Below are 22675 nucleotides of genomic sequence, written 5' to 3' on the forward strand. Positions count from 1 at the left end.
TCGGAAGTCGGAATCTCGTGTTTGGTTGGGTTTAATCAGTCGTAATTTGAAAACTAACCCCTGCAGGACTGTGGCGTTCAAGGGGTACAGTTGACTACTCCTGATTTTCAAAAATAAATCAGTCAGTTCATTTCATTCTGTCAGTTGAAATGAATGAGGCAATGTAGTTATCTAATCCCTATACAGACAAAAATGCCTTCTGCCTCAGTGTTTTATTATGCATTTGTGCAGGGACATAAGAATCATTGGTGTTTCAGAGGATCAAACTCTTCTGCTAGAGAGTCAGAAACTAGCAGGGTTCATTGATGACATCCTTTAAAAGTTTTGGAAAGTCTTATAGACCAGCTAAGCACATCATTTCATTAGTAAAATAGTTCACAGATCCTTCAACATATACAGTATATTTGATCACCCAGTAATTCTCATGTTCAAGAACTGACCATTCCTGACTTAACTGAACACATACAGTACTGTAATGTTTGCTAAATTGATCAAAAATGTTTTTTTGTTACCGAGGATTGAGAAAGGGGTGTGCCTTATAATGCTTACAATTTTGTATCTTACCGGGAACAGGGTTAGTCAAGAGAACTAGATGTAAAACCTCCGTGTCAGTGTCCTTTGGACAGCAGGCATGTAACATACTGTACTTCTCATTCCTCTCTTGACTCAGTTTGATGGACAGGGAAGTGCAGGTCTGGTTTTGGAGTACCATGTGGGCATTTCATAAAATTTTAAGGAACATTTGCATTGTCAATCTGAAATAATTATTCACTTATTATAATTAAAATTTACATAAACTACACTTCTTTTGTGAAGCTCTTAAAAGTTTCACAAAACTTGAACATTCATTAGTTTTGTTTGGTGGTAACTGATACTGTTTAAAGCCACAATATTTGTGTCAGGCAATGTCTACTGTGTGTACCTTCAGCTGTTTCAGACCTGGACACTAAAGAAACGTTTTAGCTTTTTCCTGCTGATGGGAATCTCTCATACTGTATGTGTAGCCAGTGGAGGTGCTGATAACACTAACACATGCTGGTCATGTGTTTAGCATGTGAGATAGTGTTATCAGAATGAATAAAATTGCAATAAACCCCAGTACTCTGCTACCAGCATCTGAACAGCATTGTCAGACTGTCTAGTTTTCCTCCTGAGAAATGGTGAAGCTTTTGTCAACACAGTCATAATTCCTACATGCATAAAGCTGTGATTCTTGCTTTGCTGGACCTTGTAACAGTTGCAAAGCCCATCTGCTTTCTTCTGCTCAACCACTCCCAGGGAGTACACTGAGCAGCTCACTCCTGTGCTGGAGTTCCTGCACTGGATGTCTGTGAAATCATTTCTATCCTTTCCTTTTTAATCTTGAAATCCATATGTTTTGGCCCCTTCTAGTCCATCCTTGCAATATGTAGCTTGTCCTTTGAATGCTAAGGGGCAGATTTTCTCAGATAGACTCAGATTAACCCCTGATCCCATCCCAATGAAAAGACAGACAGACATCCAGCAGATTCATCCTTTACTCAATTCCCGAATACCTGCCTTTCTAACATTATTGTTTTGTAGGGACAGTGTTTGTTGTTCAATGTTATTTGCTTTGGGATGTTTCCAGATTTTCTTCTGTTCAGTTAATTCCTTCCATTGACTAAAATCTTAAAAGGACCGTCTACAGTGATCATATCATTTTGATAGTGTAGGACAGCCTTTTTGTGTTTTGAAACCTGACAAGTTTGATTTGCCACTAGAAGAATAGGCATTTGAATATGATTGACAGTGAAGTTGCATTGACAGAAGACACAGATGTAAACGAGTGATTTATACTGAGCTCACTGGCTGTCTAAACTCAATAAAAGATGCATGCTGTTGTGCAAAGGGGCTGCCAGCTTCACTTTCAAAGTAGGGCACTTGTGAGATATTTAGAATTCAGGCCTGAAGACTAGTGTTCCTTAGGGACCAAGAATACCGTGACTCTGAAGAGCTTTATTCTATCTGTCTATTATACTGTAGGAATGTGAATATTAATTAGTTTCATCCGTTTCACAATCCTTGAACAGAGAACCATCTAAAGAGGCTTCTAATTCCATTTGTCACATAAAAAATTTTTAAGTTAGGATAAGACACAGGTGTTTTCACCCTTGTCAGGACTCATTAGCAAGGCACAGCTAACTTTGACCAGTGACATGGGCTTACAAATGTGTCTTAAAAGAAGCTTTGATGTGTTTTTGAGAGGAAAAAGCCATTGCTGTTGGTTCTGGGAATAGCATTATAAATTAGCTCAAATCAAAGCGGAACGAGAAGTCTCTTTGGGTGCCTTTTCTTCCCACAATTGTGATATGTTCTGAAATAATATCCGTCTCCATGTTTTCGATAATCAGTGGTTACTCCTAACTTCTAAAAGCAGCCTAACCCTGCAAGTGTTACCTGTAAAATGTCTCTCATCTTCATGTAGATGTTCTACTGCTTCTTTAACAGTTTGCTCTGTTAGAGAAATGAATATGGTTAGTTAACTCTGAACTGTTGCCAGAACCTCACTTAAGTGCCCTGATATACTAGTGGATCTTCATGTAGCACTAGTGGATCATCACTGTAAATAAGAATGTGTAAACAGTTTACTAATCTGATTAAATAATAGATTAGATGTGAAATTAGCTGCAGCAAATCATGTCATTTTTCCCAAACTGTACAGTATTTGATATTATTTTCATTATTAAATATTTGGTTAATATTTAAAAAAAACACGAGATACAGTAAGCCTTCTGGGCAAATAAGGGTATAATATGAAAATATTTTTCTTTATCACCTTTAAAGCAATGATCAGTTTTAGACAGGATATGTTTTCCTACAGAATGTAAGTTTTTACTCTTTTATACTAATTTCTCAGTTTAATCTAAATGTTGTTTATTTTCTGCATTTTTACTTTTTTGTTGCCTGTTTCTAAGATTTCTCTGAAGTATCCCACAGGTGTTGACACGCTCTCTGTCTGTGTTAAGACTCTCTTTCTCTCTACCTGTCCATCTTTTTTCTAGGATTGCCAGTGGCTTCGGAGGAGCTCTCTTTGTTTACTTGAACAGGCTGATTGTTCAGTTCATCAGGAAGCAAAAAGCCATCAACAAGTTTTTGATGAAAAAGTAAGTCTGGTTTAGTTGTCCTGTTTTTAATTATCCCAGGGCAGTTTTGTACTCACCTTAATTCTAAAAGTAGAAAGTGTAATCCACTATTAAATAGGTCTGGATTTTTATTCAGTTCTTTGTCTCATTGAGGTTTGTTTTGCAAAGCTTTGAAAGTATAACCAAAAATGTTTTGTCTATATAAACACTATGCAAAGAAAATTAAGTTGCAGATTGTTTTGCTGTTAAAACATAAACGCTTTAAAATATGGACATCTCAACACACAAGCTCTGAATCGGTACTAGTACAGAGTATTCAGATGTTAAGTCATAATTAATTATCTGCTTTTCAGTCATTTTACAATGACTAACCTCCCTTTATATTGCAATTAACTCTTATTGCCTCTTCACTAGAACCCACTTTTGCAAAACCTACAGTATTTTTATACCCTTTAGGTATAGAAGGTTTATTGTTGGCATGAACCATAATTGTTTTAATACGATACCTGTGATTATTGTGCATCCCAAAATCCTCTGTTGTGGTCAAAAGAATACTGTCAGATATCTCATTCTCTATATCTCAATGGTGAAAACACACAATTACAGTACATCAGTAACATGCTGGACTGCAACGTGAGCTCAACAGCTCCGGAATGAGTGATCAGTGGTACCTTTGGATTCTGCTGGAGGGGACTGGTGAGGTGACCCACTCAGCAGCTGTGAAGTGAGGGGAAGAAAAGTCTCAGGAGCTGTTTTTGTAATTAGTAGAGCTTTAGCATTTTTAACGAGAATTGGCCAAAGTCTAGTATAAGAGGACATCAGGTGACAAAATGTGAAAAAATGGGGAAAATGTGTGGCCTTAATTCATTGCTCACTCTGAAGCCTTAATTTTAAAGTTTGAGAGTAATGTGTTTATGAATTTTTCAGCAGATCTCTCTTTTTCTCTCAGACGTCTTTTATATCCTGCTCTGGTGACCCTGCTTGTCTCAACCCTGACCTTTCCCCCTGGTTTCGGACAGTTTATGGCTGGAAAGGTAAGGAGACTCCTGCAATGGGACATTCACTTGCATGAGTGGGGAGATCGAATGATATATCTGTTCCCCAAAAGCCGGCAGCATATGGATGGCATTGTCACTTATCTCTGTGACAATGCCACCCATAACCCACGAGACAGAAATTAAAAGGTGCCTGTTAGACTGCCTTGCTATTTGATGCAGAGTTCAGAGCTGGTTCCTGTGCATAATCTCATCATAAAGCCCAGGGATTTTCAGTCTGGGAAACTCAACACTTTCTCGATTTATTTTCAGCTTACTTCTTGGTTATTTCTAATCGAATGCTATAATTGCCTTGCTACTTCATGCTATCAGTTTTTGGATAATTTTCAGCTTTTCAAAAATTGGATAATAGTAATAACATAAGCCCTGCACTATGATCTTAGTCTCAGAATTTCCCCCATTTAAGTCTGTTGTTTTAGTGTGTACAGTACGTGTCCAAAATAAATGGCCCATGCAGGACTTATGGGGTGTCGTATTGATTGCGCATGTAATTCCCAGTTCAGTGTGTACAACACGACCACCTGTTCATACAGGAGCAACAGTTTATTAATTCAAGAGAAAAGACAGGTCTGCTTTGCTTATTGACAGCTCCTGTAGCTTGTGAAGCGGTGTACAGTTCCCAGTGTTCCAGAAGCCCAAGAGTGCAGAAAACTGTTCCCAATAATAAATAGTTCAAATAAGGTAACGATAAAGCTTAAAAAGAAACAAAACACAAGAAATGGATAACAAGGTCATACTATTCAGCAAGTTAGGCTCCTCCTCTCTTATATGTGTAGTTGTCAGTGTAAACTAGCTTCTCCTCTCTCTTATACAGTATGTACAGGTGTCAGTGTAAGATGGCTCCTCCTTCTCTCTTATATGTGCAGGTGTCAGTGTAAGATGGCTCCTCCAAGTCCACAAACAGACTGTTTGATCTCAAGGTGTTCAGCCCACAAGGTCTAACTCAACATTCAATACACATCAGACTGGTTTAGAACATTTTTAGCATACAGTATATGACTTTTGTGTGAAGGCTACATATTCCATCATTAATTACCACCCTCAAGTCTTTTGGTTTGAAAGTAGAATTATTTTATTAAGAAAGCAGACAAGCGTCTAATTCTGTCCAAACTCAGTCACTGTATGTTGAGCATTGTGTGTGCTGGAGTACTGAATATGCGAATGCTATTTGTATGAAATCAGGCCTGTAATGCAGTGTGTTTTTGGTTGAGGCTACTGTATGTTTTGGAGGTGGAGGGGAAGTAATGACTGTAATGTCTACTCAAAGACAGAACGGGGCACAGCTTCTGCCAGCATTCTCCAAACTGGAAGCAGGACGCAGACCAGTCGCTGAGCCAGGATCAGTTGGGCAAGAATAAGCCAGTGTGACCAAAGTCATTGTTCAACTGCCCCATCTTACAGAGCGAGTGTTGGACCTTTCCTACATACAGACCATCTATGACTTTTTCACTCCTTTAAACATCCTGCAATTCACAACTGGCAAGCTACTGAAACTAAGGAGTGTGAGCCTGGTCTCTACCTGGATGGGAGACCTCTTGGGAAAGCTATGGTTGCTGCTGGATGACATGTTAGTGGGGCCAGTAGGGGGCGCTCACCCTGAAGTCTGTGATAGTGATGGGGACACTATACTGTAAAAAAGTGCGGTCCATTGAATGAGATGTGAAACCAAGGTCCTGACTATCTGTGGTCATTACAAATCCCAGGCTGCATCTCGAAAAGAGTAGGGGTGATAACCCAGCGTCTGGGGGAGTGTCTAGAAAAGGTCTATGTAAGTGTAAGGAATCATTATTATTTCTTTTCCTCTTCAAGATAAATCAATAATGTCTTAGTAATGCATGAAATAAACTCAACTGTTTTTTTTTGCTGATTCTGCTGGTGTTTGTCTCATACACATTTGAACACTTGAAAATGCAAAGACCATACTCAGCCAGCTAACTTCCTGTCTCATCAGAAACATTTTTCAAGTCCTCAAAAGAACGTTGAATTAAGGGTATTTTTGTTCGGTAGTTATTTACTGGTTGGCTAATGGCTACAAGCGACAAGTTACATAGCAAGGTTATTCCTAAGCTGGAGCCAGACTTCAAACTGTGCACAGAATTCAGGCAGGTGCCTGTAGGCAGCAATTGCTGATTCACAAGCTGTTAGCATATAGTGTAAGAGATCTGTGAAGCAGTCAGACAAGAGACCAGTGCAATGTCTTTCTTCTGCCTCATCACTCTGGCCTGGAGACCTGCAGAGAGCTGAGCAATTGTGTCCCTGCTGTTTCTTCATAAAATACAACAGAAAAAACTGGGCTAATGATACATGAAATAGCCCTTCATTTCTGACTAAAAGACAATGCAAGATTAAAAATTACGGCCTTATCTTGCTTGACTATGCGGCCCCCTGCACTTGTCCTCTTTCTCATTGTCTGTATTGCGCTGTAGGCTGTTTGATGCCCTGTGAATGGTCTGCTGATTCCTTGCCCTCTCACCCTGGAATCCTGGCCCTTTTCTTTGATGGACGATCGGCCTCTCAGAGCTCTGTTCGCCGAATTGAATATTCAGCAGCTGCTGGAATGAGATGGAAGTTTCAGTTACTCTCCAGTGGAGTTATGTGATGGGTGGGTAAAAGCAGCCATGACTTTCTCCATGACCCTTGGCCTGTTCCATGCAGAGCTTCGTTAAAGTTCCTTCAAGTGCTGCAGGAGACTGGCTTCATCTCCATTCCAGAGCTGAATATTATCCCATAGTTGTCACAATTAAAGGTTCACAATCCATTACATTGGATATTTTGCAAGTGTGTGTAAGGCACAGCAATGGCAAACTGAGGTGTTCCTCAGTCAATGCTTCATACACTGCACTCCATGGTGATAGGACACAGTGCCTTTGACTTAATGCTCAGTCACCCTGTCTTGAAGTTACACCCTGCTTTTAATTGAGAAATGTCCAACCAGGGAAATATCAGAGAATAGAGACCAGGTTAGACCCAGGAAAGCATTTCTTTATGGCCTCTTTTGAATGTTTATTCTACTACGTTAAGCATAATTTGCTGGGGAGACAATAGTACAGTACTAAAAATGCAGATGAAAGGATGTAAGGGAGCTCAGGCAGTGCTATTTCCATTTCCCTCCAAATACACAATGTGATCTGCCACCTTTTCACCTCTGGGCTGCACTGTAATCGCAGGATTTCCCCTCTAGCACCCAGCTGTACTGATGCTGCTGATTTCCCAGCTACTGCAGCCAGATGTCTTGAGCAAGGTGTTGTGCTGCTGGAGAGATTAGAAATCAGGGCCTGGAGCTTACTCCAAAGCAGTGCACAACACTGTTCACAGTGGCATTCTCCGGGGGTGCCTGCAATATTTCAAAAGGCTCTGTTGCCTGAAGGACTGCATTGTCAGCAGAGTCTGGAGAGCTCTTTAACTGTTGATCACATAATGTGTTCAAAGAGGAGGTAAAAAAAAGTGAAAGGGAAAAATCTGTGTTTGGGAGGGCTGTCTCTTTGATCTTTTGTTTCTATTGCCAGCCAGAAGGCACAAGGTGGAAAGATGTAGAGGGAGGAGAAATGAGATGGCCTCACTTACAGACTGCCCTGACCAAAGACAGGCCCTGATCACAGTTGTCCTTACTCCCTACTCCAGGTGGCTCGGTGGGTCTCTCAGCTACCAGGCTCCTGTCTCCTGCTTTTGGTGTGCACTGTTCAGGTTGTTGTGCCAGTTACACACTCGAAGGCCATTTTACTTCAGTGCACCTCTTACTCCTTATTAGCTTCAGCAGGCACAGAAGTCAGAGAAAAAAACGGGTGATCACAAAGGCAGCTCAGCCCCAACGCCCGCCGTTTCTGAGCAGATTGTCTGCGTCTGCATTATTTTATTTTGCTGCAGAAGATGAAGGTTAGAGAGAGAAGAGGCTGCAGGATTTTTGTTTAACCCTGTTCTGGCCAAAGTGGCACAGTGACGCAGTGGTTAGGATTTCTGCCTCGCAGCTCTAGGGCCCTGGTTGGCTATGTGTGTGGAGTTTGTAGTTTCTCCTCATGTTCGCAAGGGTTTCCTACCACAGTCCAACAATATACTGATAGGTTAATTGTTTTCTGGAAAAACTAGTCCTAGGTGTGAGTGTGTACGTGTCTGTGTTTATCCCTGTGTGTCTACCCTCCGTCATCCCTGCATACGCCCTTTGCTACCCTGCTTCCCCTTGACCCTGAATTGAATGACGTAGTTAGAGAATGGACGGGCGGACTAATTTAGCCAGCCATGCTCAAGGGTATGTTATTGAAGTTGATGACAAGCTATGATTCTCCTCCATTTCCGCTAGATTTCTGAGTTCTGTGACTATAAGATATGTAAGAGGACCCGGGGAAGGGTCATCTCTCACCGGTATTTCAGGAACAAAACACTGAAAATACTAAATATGGACCTTAGCAAAATGGCGGCCAAAAGGAATCAGCTGACCAGGAAATGGAAAGGGTCTACCCTGAGAAACAACGAGACACAGCTGAGCCGCATCAGGAGCCGAAATATAAGTGCCCCGGAGGCAAGGAACAGGGCGGAAGCCGGTAAGGTGAATTCAGTTTGGAGGAAAAGAGAGGAAAGAGGTGCTTGTTAAGGATAGGGCTAAGGAATACGGACTACTGAAACGAGAAAGGATTTATGGTTTTGGATTACGGACACTGGTTAAGGATACATCGCGGATTGGCTTTATTACGGACTTTTGGAAATCGGATCGGATCAGGACTAAGGGAACGGATTGCGGACTGTATTCGGAAGACAGTTGGAGGAAGAAACGCCACGGATCTCTGGAAAAGAAAAGTGTGGTGTGAGTACTACCGTCATTTACATAAACTCTCCCCCGGAGACACCACAATTGGTGGAGGATGCGGGCAACTCCCGCTCGGGTTTGAGAATAAAAAAAAAAAAGCAAGTTTTTTTGTTGTGTGTGCGGGTTTCGCTTTGCGCGTGTAAAGAAAAACTATGGAACAATTAATACAGCAGTTGTCCCAGGCCACCCTCGCCCAATTCCAGGCATTAAAAGGACAACAAGAAGCTATCGAAGCGCAACGGGAGGCGAACCAAATCCAAAGCGAAACTAACGAACGAATTATAGAGGAGCAAAAATTAGTACGCGCAGAATTGTACAGATTAAGGGAAGAAACCCGGCAAGCCCCGGTAGCAGGGAGAGGCACCGCTCAGGCGGAACAAATTACGCTAGAAAAGATGACTGAGCTTGATGATGTGGAAGCATATTTAACCACCTTTGAAAGAACTGCAGCTTGAAATGCATGGCCCAAAGAGCAATGGGCTGGGAGAGTAGCCCCTTATTTAATTGGAGAAGCCCAAAAGGCATATTATGATTTAAAAGAGGAAGATGCAGAGAATTATGAGACTCTGAAAAACGAGATATTGGCAAGACTAGGGGTAACCATGGCAATACTAGTAGTCCGGTTCCACAATTGGAGCTACCAGATGAACAAGCCTACGAAGTCTCAGATGTTTGACCTGGTACATCTGGCAAAGAAATGGCTCCAGCCAGAAGACTTAAACCCAGGACACGTGGTAGAAAGGGTGGTGTTGGATCAATTTGTGAGGAGTCTGCCTATTCACCTGAAAAGGAAAGTAAGTGAAGGGGATCCCCAGACACTAGATCAAGCCGTGGACTTGGTGGACAGACACCATGCCACAGAGGCCCTGATTAGGGAGGGAAAAGGGGACTTTCGGAAGGAGGAGAGAAGAAGCCCCAAGAGTCTGGAAACCAAAATAAAGTATCGGCCAATAAAGTATAGTGATTATCAGGAACCTATACAGTTTAAAAAACCCCTTCGGGGGAAGTCTGACTCAAGGTCCCGGCCATGGAAAGAAACCCGGCGATGTTTTAATTGTCAGGAAGAAGGGCATTTAGCCAGCTATTGCCCCGGCCTGTCCGAACCCATGCAGGTAGACCCCAGAGGTGAAGCCCAATGCAACTACCTTACAGCACGGGTCCAGACCCGCGAGGATCCCCATCTTACGAAAACTGAGATAGGGGGAGAACCCATCGAGGCCTTATTGGACTCTGGCAGTGCTGTGACCCTGGTGACCCCTACAATACTTCCGGGAGAACTAGAGATTCCGAGAACAGAGGGAATACCTATTACTTGCATTCACGGGGACACCAAGGACTATCCGACGGTCGAATTGAGCATCTCTACAGAACAGGGGACCTACCGCTCAACGGTAGGAGTGGTTGAGCAGTTGCCCTACCCTGTCATACTGGGATGAGACTGTCCCCATTTCCTCCAGATTTGGAACACGATCCAATCAGCTAGGCTAAGACCAATCCCCTGCCCGGAAGACCGTGGTGACGCCCCTACCGACGACCCTGATGAGACGGACCCACAAGAAGGCGGAACTGAACTTGGAGATGAGTTTGGAAATATGGAACTACCGAACTGGGAACCCCCAGAACGTCGGGGTAAGTTTGGGACGGCCCAACTAGAAGATGGGAACTTGAGACATGCGTGGGGGCATGTCAGGAAAATTGATGGGGAGTGGTGTACTGATCCTAATACAGTGAGTTACCCATATTTTATGACTAAGAATAATCTCCTCTATCAAGTGCAGCAGAAGGGACAGGAAGAAGTAGAACAACTCCTTATTCCCCGGCCCTACCAGATGAAGCTCCTCAACTTGGCCCATAGCCACCTCCTGGGCGGGCACCTGGGGGTAAAGAAGACATCCGAGAGACTCCTCTCTAGGTTCTTTTGGCCAGGGATCTATAAGGCCATCGAGAAGTACTGTCGGGAATGCCCCGAGTGTCAGAAAAGTGCGCCACAACCTTATTATAGGAACCCTTTGATTCCCCTCCCAATTATTGAAACCCCCTTCGAACGGATTGGGATGGATTTGGTGGGGCCCCTGATCAGAACCACCAAGGGTCACCAATATATTTTAGTAATAGTAGACTATGCTACCAGGTACCCCGAAGCCATTCCATTGAGAGCTGCCACCGCCAAAAACATAGCTAGGGAGCTAGTACAACTGTTCGCTCGAGTCGGAATTCCTAAAGAGATCCTAACTGATCAAGGAACACCTTTTATGTCTACAGTTATGCGAGACTTATGTAAGCTACTGGGTATACAGCAGATCCGAACCTCTGTTTATCACCCTCAAACCGATGGTCTAGTAGAACGTTTTAATAAGACCCTGAAAAGCATGCTTAGGAAGACGATGCAAAAGGATGGGAAAAATTGGGATCAGCTGCTCCCGTATCTCATGTTTGCGGTTCGAGAAGTACCGCAGGCTTCGACTGGATTTTCCCCCTTTGAATTATTATACTCTCGGAAACCACGGGGCCTATTGGACGTGGTCAAAGAATCGTGGGAACATCAACCTTCCCCTTTACAAACTATCATTGAGCATGTGGAACAGATGAGAGAAAGAATAAATGTTATTGTTCCCTTAGTGAAAGAAAACCTGGAGAAAGCCCAGGCTCAACAACAACAAATTTATAATAGGGGAGCAGTTGCGAGGGAATTTCAGATTGGGGACAGAGTACTGGTTCTAGTTCCAACCCCAGAGTGTAAATTCTTGGCATCCTGGCAGGGACTTTATGAAGTGGTGGAAAAGGTGGGGCCAGTCAACTATAAGGTCAAGCAACATGACAGAAGACAGCAGCATCAAATCTACCACGTCAATTTGCTGAAAAAAATGGCATGGCTCCGAAGTTCTGCTCACCCACTTTTCCCCAGACCCTCTGGAAGAAGAAACTGGTGGGGTAGCCGTGGGAGACCTGGCTCCGGCACAGAAACAGGAACTACAAGAATTCCTAACCCAAAACAAAGATGTTTTTTCCCGGACACCTGGTCGAACCCACCTTATACAACATAAGATTGTCACGGAACCGGGGAGAAAGGTAAGGCTACCCCCGTATCGAGTACCAGAAGCCAAAAGGAAATTGATTAAAGAAGAGGTGGGAAAAATGCTGGAGATGGGAATAATCGAGGAATCCCATAGTGAGTGGGCTAGCCCGATAGTTCTGATCCCCAAGCCGGATGGAACTATCCGATTTTCCAACAATTTCAAAAGGTTAAATGAGATCTTGCGGTTTGATGCATACCCCATGCCCCGTATAGATGAACTAATCGAGCGATTAGGTAACGCTCGATACATCAGCACCCTTGATCTTACGAAGGGATATTGGCAAGTGCCGCTGGCCAAAGAAGATAAAGCCAAAACCGCTTTTGCCACACCTGAGGGACTATATCAGTATAGGGTCCTACCCTTCGGTTTGCATGGCGCTCCCGAACATTTCAAAGATTGATGGACGGAATTCTGAGACCGTATCTGGATTTTGCAGCCGCCTACTTGGATGACGTTGTAATCCACAGCACGACCTGGGAACAACATCTACAACACCTGGAAGCAGTAACTGGAGCGTTTCGAGCAGCAGGATTAACGGCCAGCCCAAATAAATGTTGTCTGGGGGCTAGGGAAGCCAATTATCTGGGTTATACGATCGGGAGAGGAATGATCATGCCCCAAGATCAGAAGGTACAATTAATCAAGAACTGGCCCAAACCAGCTACCAAGAAGCAAATTCGAACGTTTTTGGGACTGGCAAGTTACTATCGACGTTTCATCCCAGGGTTTGCAGCCATGGCCGCCCCTCTACACGATCTGACGAAGATGAGCTGTCCGGAGAAAATAAAATGGACCGACTTGGAAGAGAGGGCTTTCCGAGACTTAAAAGCAACTCTCGCTTCTCAACCCGTCTTACAGGTACCAGACTTCAGTAAGCCTTTCATGGTACAAACTGATGCTTCAGACACTGGGATTGGAGCCATACTGTCGCAAGAAATTGAAGGACTGGAGCATCCTATTCTGTATATCAGCCGTAAGTTGAATCCGGCCGAAAAACACTATTCCACGATAGAGAAAGAATGTCTAGCAATCAAATGGGCCCTAGACTATTTGAAGTATTATTTATTGGGAAGACGATTTATATTATACACAGATCATGCGCCATTAACACGGATGTTACAAAATATGGATAAAATCGATCGAATTATACGATGGGGTCTTAGTCTGCAAAGATTTCAATTCCAAACGGTATATAGACCCGGAAGGAAACAAGGAAATGTAGACGCCCTCTCCCGAATGCACTGTTTATTTTTTTCTAGATCGCCCGAGGTCGGGCTGATCTCAGGGGGAGGGAATGTAAGAGGACCCGGGGAAGGGTCATCTCTCACCGGTATTTCAGGAACGAAACACTGAAAATACTAAATATGGACCTTAGCAAAATGGCGGCCAAAAGGAATCAGCTGACCAGGAAATGGAAAGGGTCTACCCTGAGAAACAACGAGACACAGCTGAGCCGCATCAGGAACCGAAATATAAGTGCCCCGGAGGCAGGGAACAGGGAGGAAGCAGGATCAGGACTAAGGGAACGTATTGCGGACTGTATTCGGAAGACAGTTGGAGGAAGAAACGCCACGGATCTCTGGAAAAGAAAAGTGTGGTGTGAGTACTACCGTCATTTACATAAACTCTCCCCCGGAGACACCACAGATACTATTTGTCAAGATAAAGATTTCACTCATCGGAATTAGACCTCAGGGCTCCTTGGTTGTTTTCTGTGGCCCACCAGTTTTTTTGTTTGGTTGGACTGATATTTGTTTAAAACTGGAGGGACATCATAATCGTCATACAACACCTCTTTAAAAAATGGCTTCTGCAACTGCTTTTCTCAAGTTTTGTCTCCCAACACAATGTCTTCCATAACCTTGCTCACAGTATCTCCCACTTTCAGAACCATCTAGAGCTGTACCAAACAGGAGACATTTCCAGCTCTTATTACTTTGTTACAACACATTTAGTAGGGAAAGCCATATCCTAAACTACTTTGTTACAACACATTTAGTAGGGAAAGCCAAATCTTAATCCTTCCTGAACCATATTGTGGAATTATCTAAAGCTCATTTGGAGAAGGGTCTGACGGTAGCTAGCAGGATGTTTTCACCTCAAGAGCAGTGATGATCTGTACAGTCATCTATTTTCAGAATATATATTGCAAGACAGTGTCAAGGAATTTTGTGTGTTTTATGCATTATGGCAGTCTGTATCCTCTGAAACCCAGAAAATAAACAGGATTGTCATACTCCAATTCTGCAGGACAATACAGTTTCTTGGTTTACTTATCAGCTTGGGCCTACAAAAATAGTTTAAAAACTTGACCTACCTAGCAACTGCAAAAATTATAGAGCCAGTGTTTTGTCACATGTTTGCATTGGGTCAAAGTCGTTTGACAGGTAAAAATAGCCATTAAACATTAGGGCTGTCAGGTAACCAGCAATAGTGCTCTTCATAACTGTGGCAGATACAGTAAAATCAAGCCAATCAATAAACAATTGACCACAGGATCATGTTTATAGCATTTATCCAAGGAATCATAGATGTCTTACTGTACTGTATCTCTGCATGAAATCTGCAAATAGTCTCAAGTTTTGTCTCCCAACACAATGTCTTCCATAACCTTGCTCACAGTATCTCCCACTTTCAGAACCATCTAGAGCTGTACCAAACAGGAGACATTTCCAGCTCTTATTACTTTGTTACAACACATTTAGTAGGGAAAGCCATATCCTAAACTAAGAAAAATATTTTGTTCTTCTGTGTACTGTATTTATAAACGGTGAACAAGAGAGTTTTCCATCACAAATGAGGATGATTACTGTCCTCACAAACTAATCTAAAAGCAGCTGAGTTAGTTTTGAATTTCCTTGACTCATTGCATTGAACAGATAACTGTCATTCTTGTGTTTGTGTTACATGCAGCTCTATCCCTTTTCATTCAAATAAATTGTGTTGAAAGATTTTTTATATTTTAATTAACTGTTTGCAAGTAGTAACAAAACAATCAGATTTCATATTTTCTAATTAGGGGTTCACCATTTCTGTGTACTGTATATTTCCAGGTAACACATCCCTTTATAAACTCTAATTATTGCTTTTAAGCGACCTTTGTCTCCTAATTAAGAGACGTATTCAGCATCACAGCTTGTAGATCTTTTTTACAAATCATTAAGATTTTAGATCCCAAGTGGGACCCTTGTAAGAGCTTATTTACTCAGAATGTATACATGTATATGTAAAGAGTGTAACGTGTATGTAAAGAGAAAGAATTATCAAGTGCACAGACAAGGAGATAACCATAGCCCTTGTACATTGTCATACTCGATAATAATATCAGTCAAATAAATAGTAATGAGTACATACTGTAGACTGCTTATGATTGCTGCATTTCTCTCACAGGTTTATTAGCACCATGTCACACTTTTATAATTCAATATTACCCTGTAATACTGGGGTAGTACTCAGCTTTGTCCATAAAAACAAATCCAAACATCCTTAAAAAAATGTAGATGTGTTTCCATTCTGTCAGTGTTTTTCTGTATACTGTATCTGTGTACAGGGCATAGGTCAGAGGGGGACTGGGGTAAAATCAATACTCACTGTCATGGGAGATAAACCCCGGTGGGTAATTGAGTCACACCCAGGGTACATACTGTACCTTTGGGAACACACCTTGCCAAAGCTCACAGGAGAACAAGCAGACTGTGCTTAAATAGGAGTCCCTAGCTAGAATCAAAATATAGGACCCTAGAGCAAAATACTGTAGTGTGTTTAATCTCTAAATAGGTTCTTAAATGTTGTGTTAAACTGCTGCAGTACAGTGATGGTATCCAATACAACCACATATTGGTACAGTTATTTACTGTACCTACATCCTACTGCAGCCAGACACCACAGACTTATTCATGAAGAACAAGTATGTCCAAATAACTCAGGAGCTTTTAGTTAGGGGCAAATCTTAATCCTTCCTGAACCATATTGTGGAATTATCTAAAGCTCATTTGGAGAAGGGTCTGACGGTAGCTAGCAGGATGTTTTCACCTCAAGAGCAGTGATGATCTGTACAGTCATCTATTTTCAGAATATATATTGCAAGACAGTGTCAAGGAATTTTGTGTGTTTTATGCATTATGGCAGTCTGTATCCTCTGAAACCCAGAAAATAAACAGGATTGTCATACTCCAATTCTGCAGGACAATACAGTTTCTTGGTTTACTTATCAGCTTGGGCCTACAAAAATAGTTTAAAAACTTGACCTAACTAGCAACTGCAAAAATTATAGAGCCAGTGTTTTGTCACATGTTTGCATTGGGTCAAAGTCGTTTGACAGGTAAAAATAGCCATTAAACATTAGGGCTGTCAGGTAACCAGCAATAGTGCTCTTCATAACTGTGGCAGATACAGTAAAATCAAGCCAATCAATAAACAATTGACCACAGGATCATGTTTATAGCATTTATCCAAGGAATCATAGATGTCTTACTGTACTGTATCTCTGCATGAAATCTGCAAATAGTCTCTTCATTACAAGAATTTCCAAATAGATAACAGTTCATTTTTAACATTTGTCAACATTTTCAAACATCCAGCACTGTTTCCATAGTCTAATGTTAAACGTTAAAGTCCAAAATGTTTCCCTCAGAGCATCAGTCATTATTGATAAATATAAAAGTCACAGCACTTTTTCACATCACAGGTCCCACTGTCATCTATTTTGGTAAACACATTTTATTACCTGTTACAGTTTTTGTCACTTGATGTATCACTTGACTGTACAGTAGCTTACTTGCCTCTACCTGATGGTTACAAGTTCATAGTGTTGGTGTGCAGAAGATGCTCAGGTCTTCATCTGTGCTTTCAGTTTTCCAGAAGCTCAGAAGTACCATCTGTATACACTTGTGTAACCCGGCATTACAGTGTTTTTATTTGCCAGAACAGGATTAGTGGACAAATCTGCAGTATTTAATATATTGCAATATGCAGTATTTTAATATTGTTTTTTTCTGCACTCATCTCTGGCAATATATAATTTTAGTTAATGATGGATCATGCAATGAGAATTCATGTTTTTTAATTTGTGAGTGAGGAAGCAGTTGGCCTAAATAGATTTGTGTATGTGTTAAAGATCCTGCTATCTCAAAAACAAAGCAACAAAAACAAAACAAAAACAAAGATGTACAGTATATTGATGTGGTAATAACTTATATAATTGCTTAAATACTGTAGATTTAGTTGTGACTTGTGTTATTCATTCTGAGGACTGGCAGATGCCACTTGGAATTTCATCTGTCTTATAAGCTCTCAGTTAAATTGATTGAATTGTTGACTCCACAGGACGGAATCAGTGTTTATTTTCCAGGTGTTGTAAGGATGAATATATTTTAGCATATGAACTTGACTCATGGTGCAGTACAGTAGCTTACTGGATCTTAAACCGTTAAATGCTTGCAGTTAATCAAATAATTAGATCAATCTAGTTGGAATTTCAAAGTTGGAATGAGATTGCATCCCTCCAGGAGTCATGTGAACATAAGGCCACAAATGTTTATTTGCCACAAGTAGCTTTTTGATGCTGCTTCCAGGGTATCATTTTGAACAAAACGTCTTAGACACCTAAAAGCAGCATCCTTTGGGAACTGAGTTGAATACTCTATGTGTAGAGTACAATATGCTTCAAGCTTTTTAAAAAAAGAGAGAGCATGAGCTATGGATCTCTGATACTGAGCTTCCCTGGAGCACAGACCTAAGGAGCAATCTGAAGTAGTCTTTTTTAAGTAGTAGTATTTAAGGGTCCTTTGTCCGCTGCCTCAGAGAGTGTGCAGTTTTAGGGCCAGCTGGTACTGCTCTGCTGATGCAGGTTTGGGTGCTCTGAGCAGACACCCAGAAACCGGACAAGAGCTGCTGGCCTTGCATGCCCTAGGCTGAGAGGACACCTTTCCTGACATTATAGCCACCGAGTGTCTCCAGCCTCTGGCCTGGCGGAGCAATTAATGAGCTCATTAATGCAATCCTTGTACCTTCAGGGCTCAGCGGGAGCACACAGATAACATGCCCATTTCCTTAATGCAGAACAAAGCTGGAGTTGTATTTAGCTAATAAACCAGCAGTAGATTGGACTTTGGTGGGGGGGCAGGGGATCGGTGGTTTAATGTGTCTAATTATCTTTCTGATTTGCTGATGAAAGGCTGGCACTATTCCAGGACAGAAGCTCCATGTGTGGGCTCCATTTCTGAGGATGAACTGTCTTTTTTTTCCCCCACTACATACTGTATAGACCACGTCTGTGTAGTTTGAGACATGATTAGGTTGTGATGTTCATTTTAGTGTGAAAATAAATGAATAAGAAAGAAAAGCCCAAAAGCCTGTTTGAACCTTTTTTTTCCCCACTCTTTCTCCATGGAGGGAGTCGTTTCTTAGTTTCATTATGAGTTTCTAATAATGACCCAGCAAGGGCAAGTACCTTTTTACAGCTATCCTTTCTTGGGAGGAAACTGAATGCATCTCATAGCTTCACACTGTGTACTTCATGACATTAGAACCTTTCTTCAGGTGTAGATTGTTAAACTTACCAAGATGTAAGTATCCTGAATTAGGAAATACAAATACTGAGAGGCTATTTTTATTTCCATTAAAGACATTTTTCTTTTCTGTGTATTATTCACTGGGACTGGGGCTCAGACTCGTAGAAGACAGTTTCATGCTTAGTTGAATTTGAGAATACAGAATACACATACTGTAGGTGATTGGTAGGAAAATTCACTAAAAGCCAGCAGCTCCCATTCAATGTGTTCAATGTGTGGTATAGGGGGTCCATTGGTGTGAGAGGGTGACTGCCAGCCTCATGCTTCAGCTCTCTATACTGAAAGGCCATGCATACTGATCACAGCAACGCTCAGCTTGTCTGATCCAGTGACCTGGTAACAGCAAGGTAACTTGGGCTCTTTTGTTCGTATCCAGGCAGAATTTAAAAAATGAAAACAAAGAAATGTGTGGGGTTGTGATTAGTCTGCACTAAGGGCTGTGACTAAACGTTTTCTTACAGAAGAATAAAGTCTGAAATTTGTAGTGTTTTTGTGTTTTCAGTTGTACATTTTTTCTACTGGTCTATTTGTTAGAAAATCCTGATATGTGCATAAATTGGATGAGGCAAAAAAAAAGTCTGTCTGTTCCCTGATTGTACGAATTCTGCCATTATGAAATCATTACAAGTGACAAATGTCAGCTGTGTCACTGTTGCCCAGGCTGTGTGCACCTTGCTGTCTAATTAGGGGAATTGACTGTAATATCTGCAATTTCTCCTCCATTCGCTCAAATTATGGGGCTCATTTGCCAGGCACAGCTGTTCCTCTTGGTCCCTGAATGGCACAGCACTGTGGCCGTGAGCAGCCTTAATTATGCCCTGCAGTAGCACAGACCTGGGCATTAAAGGTCTTGCTGTTAGAACTTACACACACACACACACACAATTAAATGAAATATATTTTCTTCCAAGTGCAGGCTATACAAAGTTGAATTTCCAGATTAAAGTTTAGATGGCAACACCTGTACAAAAACTTTGCACATTTTGTTAATGTGTGTTCCTATTCTACAGAAACTGTACCCTCTTTTTAGATACCTTACAAAATGCCTAACTAAGTGTCAATAGAACTTGGTTTATTACATCGCCCCTAGCCTCACTCTTCAATATGGTGAAGTTGTAGCAGGAAATAAAACCCCTTGTTCTTTGCCCTTTGCAAGAAATACGCATTCTTCATGCAGAAAGAATTTCTAAAGTGACCTGGGCTGCAACTGCAGAACCCATTTGAGTTATAAAGAACTCTGAGTGTCCTTTTTATCACTTGCTTGTCTGGCTGTTTCACAACCCTTGAGCAATTTACCTCTTCTAGGCCATGCAGTTTCAGAACTTCAGAAAAAAACAGTTGGTACTTTGTGTATCAACAAACTTCAGTATATTTCTAGACACATAAATCTGCACATTCTTAAATCCTACAAGTGCAGCTTTTTACCTGAAATCAACTTTGAACACAGGCTGAAACTAACCCAAAATATTGAGACATTTTTTTTCCTTTTTGGGTACCCTGTAACTTTTATAGTCTTGGTATGTTTCCCTATGAAACCTTAACTGCTGATAAAAAAAAAATACTTTTGACAGTTGAACACTTAGTCATGGTGGTCTGGCCATGGAGAGCACTTCACAATAGGGTGTACTTTCTTCTGGACCATAAGAAGGCTGCCTGCTGGGTTTTATGTAGTTTCTGTGCTCTATTCCAAGAAAGCATTAAGGGTTTAATTCACAAAACCTCATTACTTCCATTGTCGTTTTATTAGCATTTAATGAACTTTGCACTTAACATCTTACCAGTTTAATGAAATCGTCTACATAATCTACTGATGCACAAAGGAGATGCAACACCCAAGTGTGGGTTTAATATTCTAAACACAAACTAAATCTCAAATAATGTGAACAAAAATAGATCAGATGATCATATTGCCTTTTCAATATGAAATCCAACAATTTAAAATATGGAACATAATGGAACTTTATAAAATCAGGATGAGATATGACCTCAATAAGCATTGAACCTGATCAGCTTCTAGATAGACTGCTATTGGATGTCTTACCACTCTTTATGATTCAGCTGGGGAATTGCAGTTGTCTCCTGTTGATGGCATTGGTGATAACCACAAATGTTCTGCTGGACTGATTTCAGCAGCTAAAGCTTTTACAGCAAGGTTTCGGGAGTTTTCTTGAAGTTATGTCTTTGTAATCCTAGCACTAAGTGGTCTTGCGTTGTCCTTCTGGCGATTGTACACTTCTAGAAATACCTGCAGGAACATAACTCAAGGCCTTTATTTCAAAGAAGAGTTCGTCCCACATCACACTTCCTCCACCGTACTGTACAGATATACTTGAACAACACAAAAGTCAGCATGGTCCTTCAACACACCGTCTTCTGTTAAGTCTGTCAAGTGCGCAACAGCATTTAGCATGAATAAAACACTTCACATCTCTCTCTGCCATCACCTTAGATGTTCTCTGGCCTACAAAAGACATCTCCGTGCTATCATTATTACTCCTGAAATGCCACTGTGCATGCACACTATTTCCATGCTAACAGATAGCTATAGTCTTTTTAATGTGCAGGTTATTTCTTCCTAGAGTTTCTTTTGCAGGTGCCCCTGCAGTCTGAAAATGGTTACACCCTTGAAAGCAATGATCCACTCACCTGCCTTTGATGTGTGTATGTGTTCTAAAAAGTATAACACTTAGCGGTAGTGTGCAACTGTGTCACATTTGTAGTTTTTACACTTGCATCATTTCAGGGCTCTCTGGGAAAGTGGTTGGGAGACACAGCCCTAATACTGTACCTCCATTGCTTATATTTGTTCTCTCCTTTCAGCTAACACAGAAGGAATCGCTGGTGACCTTGCTGGATAACCGCACCTGGGCCAAGCAGGGCATTGCCGAGGAGTTTGACTACATTGGCAACTCTCAGGCCTGGAAACACCCACAGCTCAATGTCTTTGTCACCCTCGTCATCTTCATCGTCATGAAGGTAGGGCACAGCACTCCTTTGGCTCCAAGGCAGGGCCAACCATGTACCAGGCACCTTGTACACTCTAGGTGTTTTAGTCTGGCCCCATCTTTAATTATGGAGCTGCACTATACAGTATATCAGCTTATCAAAAGGTTAGTGGTTCTAGCTGTGTGGTGGTGGACTGGAAGAATACTATGCTTGGCTTACCATAAAAAAGACGAGGAGATTAAATACCAGACCTTCCTATTCTGTCCAATACATGATTTGTGTTTGGCCAGCTCTTTTCTTGATTAAAATCAGTTTATTAAATTGAAAAAAATAAAATAAAACTAAGTTGTATCAAAGGTTCTCACCAGAAGGGATTGAAAGGATACGATTTGTTCTATCATTTTGCATGTGCAGAGCTAGATATAAGGATCCTGTTGTACAGCAGTTTGATCATTTTCAGGTTCCACCAGTTGAAGGCTCCTGCACAGATCAAACTGATGAATAGAAATTTGTTAACTTCAGACTTTTGTCTGTGAATCCTGAGCTTGGTTTAAAATTGTGAACTGTTAAATATGTGGTGCTGGCTTCTGTACAAAACAATCCACTGGTAATGTTTGGAAAGGATCAAACTGTAGCACATTTGGGGTATTATTTCTATCTCCATTGCTCCTTTTAGAAAACTTTTTAGGGAATTCTGTTTTTTACACATGCATTTAGTGTCACCCAGTTGAGACCCCAAATGAGAAACTGCACTTACTGTAGGACATTACATTTTTGTAGTGTTGGTCTGACTACTTATTTTACAGTCCTTGAATCTAGAGGATATAACCAGGTAATTACAGAAATCTGGAATAAACCCTTCTAGAATACAGTAATTCCATGGCAGTGGGTAACATTAGTAGCACATGCAAAATGAAATGTTTGTGGACAACAATAATAAAGTAGCAATTACAGTGCCTTGCGAAAGTATTCGGCCCCCTTGAACTTTTCAACCTTTTGCCACATTTCAGGCTTCAAACATAAAGATATAAATTTTTTATTTTATGTGAAGAATCACCAACAAGTGGGACACAATTGTGAAGTGGAACGAAATCTATTGGATTTTTGAAACTTTTTTAACTAA

At 41.4% G+C, this 22675-nt stretch overlaps 1 protein-coding gene across 3 annotated transcripts in view; it reads left to right on the plus strand.

Annotated features, from left to right (window-relative positions):
• LOC148676731 (chloride channel protein 2-like) overlaps positions 1–22675 on the plus strand; it is a 255825-nt gene that overhangs the window by 154651 nt on the left and 78499 nt on the right. For all 3 annotated transcript variants that reach the window (XM_088612070.1, XM_088612051.1, XM_088612061.1), the window contains 3 exons: positions 3024–3125; positions 4054–4138; positions 21427–21582. In XM_088612070.1, coding sequence (XP_088468196.1) covers positions 3024–3125; positions 4054–4138; positions 21427–21582 — 343 coding nt within the window. The remainder of the gene's footprint in view (positions 1–3023; positions 3126–4053; positions 4139–21426; positions 21583–22675) is intronic.

The sequence above is a fragment of the Lepisosteus platostomus genome, chromosome 2, assembly GCF_059453375.1.
Source record: "Lepisosteus platostomus isolate fLepPlt1 chromosome 2, fLepPlt1.hap1, whole genome shotgun sequence".
Lineage (NCBI taxonomy): Eukaryota > Metazoa > Chordata > Actinopteri > Semionotiformes > Lepisosteidae > Lepisosteus > Lepisosteus platostomus.